This window comes from Rissa tridactyla, chromosome 7 (genome assembly GCF_028500815.1).
Source record: "Rissa tridactyla isolate bRisTri1 chromosome 7, bRisTri1.patW.cur.20221130, whole genome shotgun sequence".
NCBI lineage: Eukaryota > Metazoa > Chordata > Aves > Charadriiformes > Laridae > Rissa > Rissa tridactyla.
This window is the reverse complement of record NC_071472.1, coordinates 21,885,603-21,899,102: the sequence shown is the minus strand read 5'-3', so window position 1 is coordinate 21,899,102 and position 13,500 is coordinate 21,885,603. Positions and strand designations below refer to the sequence as shown.

General features: G+C 41.9%; 1 protein-coding gene across 1 annotated transcript in view; it reads left to right on the top strand.

Annotated features, from left to right (window-relative positions):
* The first annotated feature begins 325 nt into the window (after nucleotides 1–325).
* Nucleotides 326–13,500, top strand: part of STK39 (serine/threonine kinase 39) — a 102,343-nt gene continuing 89,168 nt past the window's right edge. The window contains exon 1 of the mRNA XM_054209989.1: nucleotides 326–533. Coding sequence (XP_054065964.1) covers nucleotides 413–533 — 121 coding nt within the window. The 5' untranslated portion in view covers nucleotides 326–412. The remainder of the gene's footprint in view (nucleotides 534–13,500) is intronic.

Genomic DNA, 13,500 nt, shown 5'->3' with positions numbered 1-13,500 from the left:
GGCAAGGAAGATGTCCGGAGATGCCGCCAGGCAGGTTACCAGGCGCTGGGGAAGGCGGCGAACCCCCGGGGTGACCGGGGCCGCCATCCCCCCCGCCTCCGCCGGGGACCCCACTATTCCCCCTCAGGCGGCGAGAGGGCGGGAGAGAGTGACCACCGCGCTCTGCCGGCACCGGCCGGGGGGCCTCCGGGCCCAACAGCCACTCTCCCGCTCCCCTCAGCGGTGCGGGGCGAGCGGCTGGGGCCGGCGGCGGCGCCCGCCTCTGCCTCCTCCCCCTCGGTGCCCTGCCTCCTCCCTCCGCCGGGCGGCCGGCTGCGCGGGGAGGGAGGGAGGGAGCGAGCGCGGCCGAAAGGTGTTGCTGGAAGGGAAGTTTGAAGGAGGTCGTCGGGTGCCTGTGCGCTCCGACAGCATCATGGCGGAGCAGGGCGAGTCGCCAGTCCACGTCCAGCAGCCCCAGCCGGCGCCCGCGCCCGCCGCCCCGGCCGTCGGCTGGCCCATCTGCAGGGATGCCTACGAGCTGCAGGAGGTTATCGGTCAGTGGAGCGCAGAGGGCGGCGGGGGGGTGGGTGCCGCGGGGCGGAGGCAGGGGATGCCGCGGCGGCTAAGCGGCCGGCCGGCCGGCTCCGGGCCTACCGGCGTTCATCCTCCGGCAGGCTGGGGCTCGCTCACTGCGGCGGATGCGCCCTGCACTGCAGTGGCGCCGCCGCCGGCTGCTGCAAACTTTATCCGCCCGGCAGCGGGCGGGCGGCGCGGCCCCGGGGGGCGGCGGCTCCTTCTAGAACCCGCCGCGCCGCGCCCCGCCCGGTGCGGCCCGGCCGAGGGTGCTGCAGCTGCTGCTGCCACCGCTCCGCTGCCCTGCGGTGCATCGTCAGCCGCCGCCCCGGTGGCGGCGGCGGCTGCTGCTGCTGCTGCTGCCGCCGCCCGAGCCCTGACCTGCTGGTGTGCGCTGGGACCTCGGCAACTCCGCAGAAGCGCTCTCGGTGCTTTGTGTGTGTGCTGGGTCCGGCTGTGGATGCGCACATGTGCGTGCATCCGCTTAGATTACTCTGCATTTTTGCGGTGGTTTCATGGGGAGGCAAATCTCACCCCTAGATCTGCTACTATCGTGGTGACTTCCTTTTACATTTATTTTTTTTTTATATATATATAGATATGTTTAAACCCCTTCCTCTTCTCCCTCACTGTTTAATCTTGCCCTCATCTCCTTGTGCCGCTGGGCCCAGCTCCTCGTCCCCGCCGGGGGCACGTAAGGCCGGCGGGGGATTACAGCTCCGTTTCACCCCAGCCGACCTGCCGCCGTCCCGGTTTGCCGTGTGGGGTTGTGCCCGCCTGCCGCCCCCTCCCCGCGGCCCCGCCGGCCGGGGGTGCCTGGGAGCGCTTCAGCGCTTTGTTCAGGCGTCCGGCTAACGCAGATCAGATGTCTTCAGTCTCCATCCCCTATATTTGGATTGGATTATTTTGAATTTTACTATGTGAAACGATGACTGTTGTTAACAGTATGTGCGATGGAAAGTTTTTCCTCTCCTGACCTAGATGTTGCTTGTTGCTAATGAACTACTTTGGGAAAACTTGCTGTATGTAACATTTTAAACCTCCAGCAAATACTGTGAATGGCAAAGGCCAGCTCTAAAACTGTAAATCACTATTTCTTGTGAATGAAAAAAAATCCAGGAGTTTTGCGTGCTGATGCTGTTGGTTGTTTTAAGTATTACACATTATTGCTAATTGTTCTCAGGCTGATGACAGCTAGAACTAAGTCTTATTGATCTGGCTTGCAAAGTTGTGCGTACTCAGCTTTTGTCATTAAGCTTTTTATTTTCCACAGGCAGAAACAAAATAGTTGAGAAAAGTACTTCATCCTTAAAATGGGATGGCTTTCTGTTGACCCAGGTGGTGCCTTTGTGTTTCTGTTTGCACTTCCTAGTCTGTGAAAAGGGACTGAGGAGGGATTGAGGGTTCAGGTGTTCGGATCCCTCGAGGTGGCTGGCCTGGACCAGACTGGTGCTCAGCGTCAACCCAGTGCTGCCAGCGCAGGGCCCCCCATGGGCTGCATTTACTGGCCAGAGGACTTTGTCTTACTCAGTCTGGGGAATGGATCTAAATTAGCCAAGTGGAAGTGATTATATTAGCATAAGGTCTATCTTTGCTGAGTAAATCCTTCTAAGGTAAAAAAGGCCTCAAAGGTGTTGGATTAATCCTTGTCTAGGGTGTGACATGAGTCATATGAGTTATTTAAATAGTAGTTATTTTCTGTTGTGGTACTTGTAGAATGCCTGTGTGAGAGTTTAATTTAGAAACTCCTTTCCACTTTATTCTTTCCACGTAAAAGCTTGTATCTTTTGATATGTAAAATGTATTTCTAATCATTTATATATAAGCATACATCTATTTTACAGGTAGATGCTAAATTGGAGTAGCAAATACCTATCTGTAGAGAAACCTACTAGTCCTATCTGTAGAGTTACCTACTAGTGCAATTAAATGTTATTTATTATTTCTTTAACTAAAGTGCGTGCCTAGTGAGGAAATTGAGGTCAGTTTATATTGAATCAGATTCTTGGACACACTGAACTTGCCTGAGTTCGGTTGACCTTTCACTAAGCTTAGATTGCTTACATGACTTTCTCTCAAACTCACTGAGATTTATTTTGTACCACTTAACTTAAAAATATTGTGTTTAGTCAAATATGTATTTTTTTTCATTAACACCTTGTATTTGTTGTCTTAACTTATAGGAGACCCACTATGAGATTAAATTTAGTATTGATACTATTAAAAATAGTAAAAAACGTACCAAACACACCCCACCCCGCTTCCTCCAAAAAAAACCCAAACCTTTATAAATTCTATATATTTGACCAAATGCATGCATAATTTTGGAGATGTTGGATGAATGTTGTTGCTTTTAATGAACGTAGTGAGGGAGTGATTCTTAAAGCATCTTTTATACCTGAAGGAGGGGAGATGATACGGTCTGAACTTGGTTCAGCAGCAAGTTATATCCCTTTGCATCAGCCATGCCAGGGTTAATTGCATTGTGAACGTGAGTTGTTACCACTTGCTGAAACAGAGCCCTTCACTTCTGGAAAGCACTACACACCTCTCCCTGAGGAGCTGGGTAGCATCTTAAGGGATGGGTTCAGTTACAATAGCCCTTTGCCAGTTAAATGAGAAAAATAACAACAAGGAAGCATCTTTGTGGGCTTTGCAGGAGGAAAGGTACACAGGGTAAGGTACACCAGGATGGTTTATCATGCCACTTACCAACTGAATAGGCTTTATATTGTATGGTAACTAAAACACAGATGCAGAACGACTTCAATGGCCTGTTTTAGGGGGCATTTAAAAGTTTTGGTGGTGATCATAAAGTGAAAATCATTGTTAGTCATGTGGGCTGTCTTCATCCTGTGGGTTTAGCAAGTCGGAGAAGTTCTGCTCTTTTTCTGTGTGAGAATGTGAACTTTTCTTGTTGTTCATCTGTGTCTAGCCAAATGCTATTTTCAAAACCGAGGCCACATTATATGGATTTCAAATGATACAGGTTTTTTTCCTTCTCTGTCCGTTGCTTCCTTTGGGATGGTCGGGAGATTCAAGTGCCTGTTAAAGAGAAAATGCTGGCTTTAAGGAGTGCTTCTTAGGAGATGTTATTCCATGTTTGCTTTATTTTTAAGGTGGCTAGCCAGTTCTTTGTAAACTCTTGGTATGCAGTTCCATGATACATTTAATCTGCTCTAACAGGCAGCTGTTGAAAGGATCGCATTGATCTGCCAGAGAACTAGTTCTTCTGCCGTGTTAGTTTTCTGTTGGATCAGGTTCCCTGTTTGACTTGCTGCATGGCTGCGTGATTGATAGATCTGATGCAAGGAAGAGGCTCTTCCTATTAATGCCTATTTTCTGGAGCAGGAAGAAACAGTTCTGACTGCTGTCTGTAAATGTGTAGGTTAGCGAATTAAGAGGAAATTCTTACATTAATTCAGATTGATACAGGCTGTCCATACACTTGGACATACACATAATTTGGAAGTTAGAAGGGGATTTCTAACTTAGGACAGGAGGACCCAAAGCAACCTTCCGGTAGGAGTTACAGAGATAAGAACTGTAATTGCTATTAAGGGAGAGCCAGATTTAATTTAGTGAAGACCTGGGAGATGTCTTTCTATGATTTTAATGCATTAGGTTAAAACGTGTAGTGGACTTTAATGTATGTGCTGGGTTTTTTTGTAAGCTGGATATGACTTAGATTAAAAAAAAAAGCTAATAAGAGCAATGCTGTGAGATATGTTCTTATTCAGTTTGTGTTTAGAACCAAGTATTCTGACTAAAATAACTGAAATAGATTTCTCTGAATTTGTCACTTATGTATGCGAGGTTTTTTCCTCCTTAGAAGCAAATCTTCACAGAACAAACATTTAAATGGTAATCGACTTCAAAATGTGAAAATTGAATAGTGTTAAAATTCTATTTGTACCTTTCAGATTGTAATGAGTCCTACATCTCATGGATGAGACAAAGCAGCACTAAATCTATGTTGTTTTTTTTTTTGTTTGGGTGTTTTGGTGTGTTTTAGTTTGGGTTTTTGTGTTTTGTGTTGCTTTTTTTTTTAAAAAAAAAGGTTTCTTAAATTGATATGAACAAGTGGCTTTGCCTTGTTTTTGGAAAACTGCATTGGAGTTGATGCTGTTTTGATGCGATTTAATGTTTGTCAGTCTGCGTTGATAATTGTGGAAGAGTTGGTTATGGAGAAGCACTGGATTATCTCATGATTAGGCTGGGTGATTGCTTTCATTATAAAATTATATTTTCAGCTCTCCTGCTGCAACTGATTTGGAAAATTAATTTGGCTAGAAACCAGCCAGAATTAATTGGAAAATAAAGGGTTACTGCTACATGATGGATTATCTATATTGGCTGCAACTCATTAAAAAGGTTACCTTACTTGAACTGAGGCTTTCCTCTAGTTTTGCCTTTCTAACTTTGAGCTCAAGAATGTCTGTGGCTTGTTGCCTCATGAGGTGCGGTGTTGCTAAGTCAAATGTGTTAAGATTTTGAGTAGAACCGGTTATCACTCGAGACTGTTCTGCTGATTTTATAGTTCTTATTGTGAGCAGCCTGTGAGCCACTCTCACGTTAATGGCTCTGGAGTCGCTGGTGTTTCTATGGAATGCTATTTACTTTTTTCTTTTTTTTTTTTTTTCTCCCCCTCCCCTGCTGCATGTGTATTGCTAATGGCTTTTTGTCTGACAGAGAATAGACTCTCCTATATTTGTTGTTATCAGAGATCTTTGACTCTGTAGAGAAGTGTCTGATTATGATGCTCAGGAACTAATGTTGAAGCCTGTAAGCACGGTGTATGCTGTTGTGAAAAGCCTCCCTATAGTTAGAAGTAGAGTTACAGTTCTGTGTTGCTCTGTTAATCAGGCGCTCCTGTCTCATTCACACTTTTAAAAATTTCTTACCCCTGTGCTTAATGAGGCTTTTTGTTTTTTGAGTGGAAAAAAACCAGTTGAAGGGCTTTCTTTTGCAGTAGTTGTTATGTATATGCTGCAAATTAGGTTGGACTGCGGTCGGTGAAATACCACACCATAGCAACTAAAGCTATGGTAAACTTTGATATTTGCTCTTGCAGAGATTTATTTTCAAAACCCCTGTAATTCTTGCATAAGGAGCTGCATAATTTGCTAAGTAATACTTAACACTACCTAAGATCTTTATACTGAAGCTTTGTGTTAAAAGAACGGTGTGCCTGCCTTAATTCTGCTCCAAAACAAATTCTCTTCCTTACCAATCTTAAAAGTTACCACAGCAGCCTAAGGATATTGTATATGCACATATTAAATATAGCCTTCGTAATGTTAATCATAACTTAATACATCTGTAGCTTGACAGGAAGGGTTTATTATTTTGTAAATTAAAATTTTATGTTTTGGGAAGTAAGTGCTCAAGATCTTCTGTTAGCTAATAACCATTTGACGGAACTCTAGAAATGTTAAATCCTTATTTAATATTTTTATAAGAAGTGGCTTCTAATTTATTTGTCACAGTAAAGATGGTCACGGTGCAATTTAAAAATACCTTGTAGAACACTCAGAGTACTGTGCTGCTAATGAGGCTGTGCAGAGCTTGTGGTTGTTAATTATTTGCCTTGTCTCCACATGATAGTAATAGTGTTGGGGAAGGGAGCTCTATCTTGGCTTTTTTTTGAATGAAAATGAACTTTCTGCGTTAAAAATACCCGGATTGGAGACAAGGCTGTAGTTTTCATTACTTCAAAGAGGTTAAGCTTCGTAAGTGATTCAGTGATCAAACTTTGTTATATAATTTAGTGAATTTAAAAAAAAATAAATTAACTCATGCAACTGGAATTCAGACTTATCAGGAAGAAGATTAATTATGTTTTACAAGAACCTGAATGGCATGAAAATAAAGAAAATTATGCATTACTTGCTTTGGGGTCATCATGATTGTAAATAACCAGCAAATAAAGCTTGTTTTAAAGTTAATTTGTTAACTGGAATGGTAAAGGTGCATGTAATCAACACATCAGGCAGTTTGCTGATGCAATGTAATGATAATTTACAGAAAGTGTGCTATGCTTTCCTGCTCTTGGAATCTGCCTACCTCCTTTATGCTTGGCCCTCCTGTCCCTATGCTCTCCCTGCACCAAGTTCTTCCTACAGATAAGGTCTGAAACCTCTGAGACCTGGAAAGTCCTGGCTCCACAGGAGCTGCTTGAGTGCTAGAAGAGGAGCAGTTCCACTGGTGACCGTGTAGAAATTTGAAGAGACTGCATGATTTTCATTCTCATTAAGCCTTACAACAGCAAGGCTTTACATCTTCAAAGTGGGACCACCGCTCGTAACCAGCGTTGTAAGGGTACTTTGATAGCAGGGGCCAAGTTCAGACCTGGGAGAGCAATTTTAAGTTGGGTCATGTGTTGCTCTGCAACAACATAAGAACTGTTTTACTTTTTTTTGTTTTGCTTTCAGTGAAGAATCACTTTCCCTTCAGTCAGAGACCAGTTGTTTTTTTTTCCAGAATCTGCTTGTCAAATGGAGCCTCTCTTTGTTAAATGGAAACAAAACCAGATCTGTTCTGAGTGGCCTGAGGGCCAAAATCAGTGAGCACTCAATGCAAAGGAGATGTGGGTGGCTGATATAGTGGCTAGAAGTGTAGGCCATATTTCATTTTTGTATGACCCTTTTGGTTTTCTTTCTGTTTCCTCTTCCTCTCTTCCAAAATAATTCAGAACGATAAGACAGTGATAGGTCGAAGCTGGTTTTATTTCCAGTAAAAATGGCAATTCTTGATGTTGAAAGAACAGACCTTAAAAATCAAGTTAAGTTAGTTACTTTTATTAACTTTTTGGGTTTGCTGAAGTCACTGGGATACTGCTGAGACACTGCACTAGAGGAGCAATCTGTTTGGAAGATAAATATGTCGCTAGGAAATTTACTGGTGCCCAAAATTAAAAGCAAGATTTTTAATTTATTTTTTTTTCCCCTAAAGGAAATCACACTTGACAGAAGTTGATACTGCTTACCCTGTGTAAAAGAATAATTAGCTTTTTTGAATGAGTGGATTTTTACTTACTGCTGCCTTTTGCAGCACAGCCTTGTTGGTAGGATGAAATCCTGACAGCACTGCTAGATTTCACTGTTTCTTGCTAAGTTTGAAGGTCTTTTGGGTGTGCATAAGGGTCGCACGGTTGAAGCTTGTGGGTGTAAGAACATTATCATCCAGCAGTGGCAGAACGAAGCAATGCTGGTATGAAATCCTTGAGAGAAGAGTTTCCTTTAAAACTTTTCTTTTTCCTTCTTATGTCAGTCTGTATACACACCGTACTAGGTTCTGTGTGATTGTGCAATCAACTCCGTAATTGAAGCGACTAGTGCATGTTGAATGCTTGTCCCGTACCTTCTTTGGTGGGGTTTGGCTGCTGTCCTCCTCCCTTGCCTACCCTAGGGCTGTGTGGTGGCAATGCAGCTCTTCCTTCTCTCTGCCACCTGCTTCCTCCTGCACAGTGCTTCTGGCTGGAGACCGTGCTGTGGTTTTTAACACGTGCCTGGGGGCCTAGGAGGGCGAGACTAAAAACATGTGGAAAAAAAACCACCCACAAAACCAAGGCCTGGGACAGAAAACGTAGTAATGAGAAAAACCAGGGAGAGTATACAGGGAGAAACAAGCCATTATGTGGTACCTGACAGCGCAGGAGGAACTTAATTTTTCCTGAAACTGCTGTCAAGTTAGAGTTACTTTATGAGAGTTGGTTGCCTTTCAGGAGAGGGTAGATAGTTGGGGAATGGCAGTAAAGGGGAAGAAGCTTAATCTTCGTGGAGAAATGTGCATGCCTCCTGACATTTAAGTAGACTTCAGTTGACTGGTGACTGTTCTGTAGAAAGTTTCCGTGGCTGTGGTGAGATGCTGACAGTGCTGATGAAGGTGGTGGATTTTTAGAGTCTCTCTGATCAATTCTCAGGTGCGATTTTCCAGGGTTGCTGTGTCAGTCCTGCAGCTTGCTCCCGAAAGAACCTCGGTGAAAAGTTTGAGCAGTGTCGCTCATTCGTTCGTTAGCTGCAGGATTAAGTTTGTGGCATTGGTGGAGTCAGTATTTCCAGTCCTTTGCCCGTAGGTATTTGGCTAGGTATGTGACTTTACTCAACAGTTTGATGAAACCCCAGTATGATAAATTAGTAGTCTCCATTAATCTTTTGTCTTTATGATTAACAATTTCTGAATCATTTTATTAGCCTAATTATTTCTGTGCATGTCTAACTTCCTCTGAGGTATTCTGATCAGAAGCAAAACGTAGGTGAAACTTGAGGATGTCCTGTCAGGCAGATGTAATGATTATATTACACAGCTTTTAAGTTGAACTATGCTAACACACTTAAAGAGAAGTGAGGACTAGAAGCAGACTAAAACTTGGAAGGTTTTCTGAGTTCCTAGTCATGCTTTCAGAAGTAGTATGAACTTAAAACATACGATCTTGAAGGTCAAAATCAATGTTGAATGTCTAAGGGTTTTCTTAATAGGAATAAATTATTTCTATAGTTGTAAGCAAACTATGTGCCAAGTATACCTGCCTCAGGGTAGTGGTACAAAACCAATTAATTTAGCAGACCATAAAAATGTTGTGTATTTACTTTTTGATCATGGTTTCTGTCCTGTAGGAGTAATACAGGCAAGATCATAAGTTTGAGGTATTGCTTTAGAGTCCTGAGAAGAAACACGCTTAGATTCAGAAGGATCACAATTCAGTTATAAAGTTACTTTTCCCTTCTCACTTCTTTAGTTTGAAGACACTTTGTTACAGGGACTGAATTTAAACTTATAATTTATTCCTGTTAGTGTCTTGTGCTTCCAGCATCTGAGCCACTTCAAACTAATAATAGGATCTTCATTAGAATTAGATTAGAATCACCTGATGAAAATTTAATACTATGATAGCATTTATATTGCTCCAGCTCTTCCGTTGTTTCATGAGAAGCAGGATGAGAAATAGGTGAGTGTTTCGCTTGTACAGTGTGGCCACGAGGAGCTCAAATTCTAGCAGGCACGTTCTGTTGGGGTGAACTGGCTGAAGATGCTTTGTAGCTCAACATTGCAGTATTAATTAGAGATCGTCATGACAGTGCAGTAGCAATACTGCCTTTGTTTTGGGAGATTGCTGTTCTTCATTCTCGGAAGAGAATGATGCGCTATGTGGTGACATCCAGAAGACTTGGAAAATATTGCATTTATGGTGTTAGAATTGTTCCAAGTGTTTACTTTCAAACTAAATGAGAAACAATAAAACATGCCAACTAAATCAACACCAGCATTTGTTTATAGTGATACTTCAGAAATGAACAGTAATTCTCTTTTAACAGCTTTTTTTTCTAGGCAGGATATCTGGTTCAGCACAGCAAATCTTCGATTTACCCTGCTTGTATAAGGTGGAGTTAAGCAGATTTCTGTGGAGTTCTGATGATGGCCTGGTAAGGTAACTTTTGGTCCCACAGTGAATATCAGGTATCAAGTTCTCACGTAGTTATGCAGAGCCATTTCCAGTATGAGTTTTGCCTTCCAGATGTCAGGATTTGCATGCACATTGAATAATGGTTTCTGTATTGATGATGAAACAACAGGGAGAATAAAACGATCACAATCCTTGTTTCTTTTTCTGAAAATATTTTACCTAAAAATTAGATCTTGCAGTTTATCTTAGGGGGAAAAACATCTAGCCATGTAACATAATAGTCTTTAAAGATTGTAGTAGAACATATGATAGGAAAGGTGTTTTGTTTTTATTTTGTATTTTTTAGGAAGAACTGACTCTGTATTAGAATGATGCTGGAGAAAGAAGTTATTTCCTTACATCTATGAACTCTGAAGGAAAATCTTTATTTCTGCATTGGTGTCATGCACCTATATTTGGTCTTATAAGATGACATTGCTGTAGTAAAGTATGATTCAAATTAACTGCTAGGTTAACTTTTTTTCTTCCTTATTACAAGAAGGTAATTTATTTTGAACTTTTCTTCCTTCTAGATTTTTGTTGTGTAGACAGCTGTAGCTCAAAATAGCTGTTTCTTTCAGATATATTATTCAGTGTATGTTACTCTAGGGCTTTTGTTTGTGGTGTTCTGAAAACTCACAGCTGAATGAGGTTTGGGCAGGCAGGTAAGGAAGAGATCAGAAACAGTACAAAACTTAGCGCTGCCGGTCATGTCTCAGTTTGGACAAACTAAACCTGTTCAGGAGGTCTCATTTAACAGAGATTTTCCTCAGCTTTGTACTTCAGGTGTGAGCCTGCAAAACTTCAGCATGTCCCTGGCCACAGAGATGATTATGGGACTGGAGCGTCCTTCATTTGAGGCTGAGAGCTGGGACTATGCAGCCTGGAGAAGAGAAGGCTCAGGGGGATCTTATCAATATGTATAAATACATGATGAGAGGGAATGAAGAAGAGGGAGACAGACTCTTCTCAGTAGTGCCTACTTACAGGGCAAGAGGCAGTGGACACAAAAATCTTAACACAAGAAAACTTCTACTGTGAGTGTGATCAAACACTGCAACAAGTTGCCTGGAAAGGCTGTGGAGTCTCCATCTGTGGAGACACTCAAAACCTGGCTGGGTAACCTGCTTTAGCTGGCCCTGTTGGAGCAGGCGGATTGGACTAGATGATCTCTAGATCAGCCTTAATGATTCAATGATTCCATAGTTTGAAACATTTTTGGTGGTATCTTTGTGTGAAATAGCAGAAAGATAGTCGGTTGGGGCTTTGCTCTTTCAAAGAGCATCTTGAGTTTAGGAAGCAACTCTGACAAAAGTGTTCCTGCTAACAGAAAGGCAGATTTGGAGAGTATTTGTGGATTACAAATTGGTTGCACATTGGAATTTCATTAGTATCTTAGTTGTGTCTATAAATTTCTGGTGAAATGGGAGCAGATAAAGGGAGCGAATCAGTCAATGTTGACATCTCTACGAACTATTCGGGTTTGGAGTTTTACTTCGAACAAGATATACACTAGGTCCATGGACCAAACATCCCAGCTGTCCTTGTTTTTTGAAAATATTTGAAGACTGGCTGAGCCATTACATTTTTCAGGGGCTAGAGCATGTTTCTGCTGGAGCAGAATTTCCGGTTCAGGTTCCTCCAAAAGGAGTTGATTTTGCATGCACAAGAGCTGCTCTACAAAGCAAACTAAAGCTCTGTGAGGAAGATTGAGAGGATACTCACTTCAAAACTGCCCTGTTTGCTCAAAGCCAAAATGCAATGCGCAGGCAACTAAATAGTATGAAGTGCAGGTTGGTGCTCTCTTTTGAATTTCCCTCTAACCTCAATTACTTTATCTTCTGTCAGTTATTTCTCTGTTTTTTCTACTGTCTAGAAATTTTTAATTTCTCTTGTGTCTGATAGGAGGCTTTGCCCTTGAGTAAGAACTGCATCTGGATACATGTATTTCTAAATTGCATTGTTGGTCTTTTTAATACTTGAAGTATTACTGCTAAGATTTTTCCTGTGAAACTCTTGTGTTGACTGTTCACTCTAGGATAAAACCCTAGACTTTTGCAACAACGCATTTGGATACAAAATTTTTAAGGAAAGAATGATGTCAGCTTTCCCATTCTCTTCTAGATAAACTTCTTTGGTTTAAATTGAGATTTATTACCCAATGTTCTTTTGTTGTGCAGCTGACTGAATGATAAGGAAGTTTATTCTAGCAGTTTTTCAAATGAATGTAGAAAAAAAAGCTAGTTCTTGTGGCACGTCTCTGAGTGAAGTGTTTATGCTTCTTCAGATCGATGACGGAAAAATGAAATGCCCCTGCTGGTATGCTTTCTGGAGGGCTAATTAGGTAGAAGAAGATCTCTCAGATTTCTTGTAGAAACACCCTCTTCTACAAAAGCCCTGGAGACTTTGCTTTTTCTTTCTGATAACAGATAGCTTGAAGTCTGCGATTTTTTAAATTTTTTTTTTTAAGTGTTAAAGTATATTGTAAGCAATGAGGTGAAAAATACACTTTTGGATTAGCCCGGTAAGAACAAATTTATTATTCTCCCAAAATGTGTGCAAAATTTACCTAGTTTTATAAAACTCTGTAAAAACAGAAATTGTCAAGACCTCTTACACGTATTTCAAGGTGATTTTTTTTTTTTTTCTGTGTAACACTGTATGAATGACAAGAAAAAGTTTAAAAAAAAAAAAAAAAAGTGAGACCTGTTAGGTCATGGATATAGTCTTTGACCTAACAGTCCTGATCTAGTTAAAGATGTAAAGATGTTAGATCTAGTTAAATCTTTGACCTGATCTCGTTAAAGATGTCCCTGCTTACTGCAGGGGGGTTGGACTAGATGACCTTTAAAGGCCCCTTCCAACCCAACACGTTCTATGATTCTGACCACAGCATATTAAAACAGCAAGAAACTGTCTCTGTTTTACACAGATGTTCTTTTGTATGGCGTTTGGTTCTGTGAATTTGATGGCAAGTTTTTGGTACAACTCTAAGTGGAAAAAAAAAAAAAAAATCCAAACACAGACGTTTATGTTATTACCTGAAAATGTGACCTACATTGTCAGGATGAATGGAAAATAACATGACAGACAAAATTAATTTTAATTTTTTTAGCAAATTCTTAAACCAAGTCGTATCCTTCCTTTCAACTCTCTTTCACGCCTTTTGTTGGGAAAATGCAGAATGCGTAGGGATTTGTTGGATTCATTCATGTCAAGTACAGTACATCCACATTTCTCCTTATCACACGATGGCCCCGGTGTAATTGTACAACGGGAGTGGACTCCTGCTGCAGTGTGCCAGCTGGGCGGCACAGCTGCGCTGCCCATTATGCTGCAAGAGCAGCGGAAAAGCGTGGGTGGAAAAGCCTGCTGCAGGTTCTTTGGCTGCTGCTTTTTCTGTTTCTTCTTCCCTAACAAATTTGTGGTGTGATTGAAGTTGGATTCTTTTGTGTTTTGCAGGAAGCCAGTGCAGGTCTGATTACAAAACGAATGTGAACCGG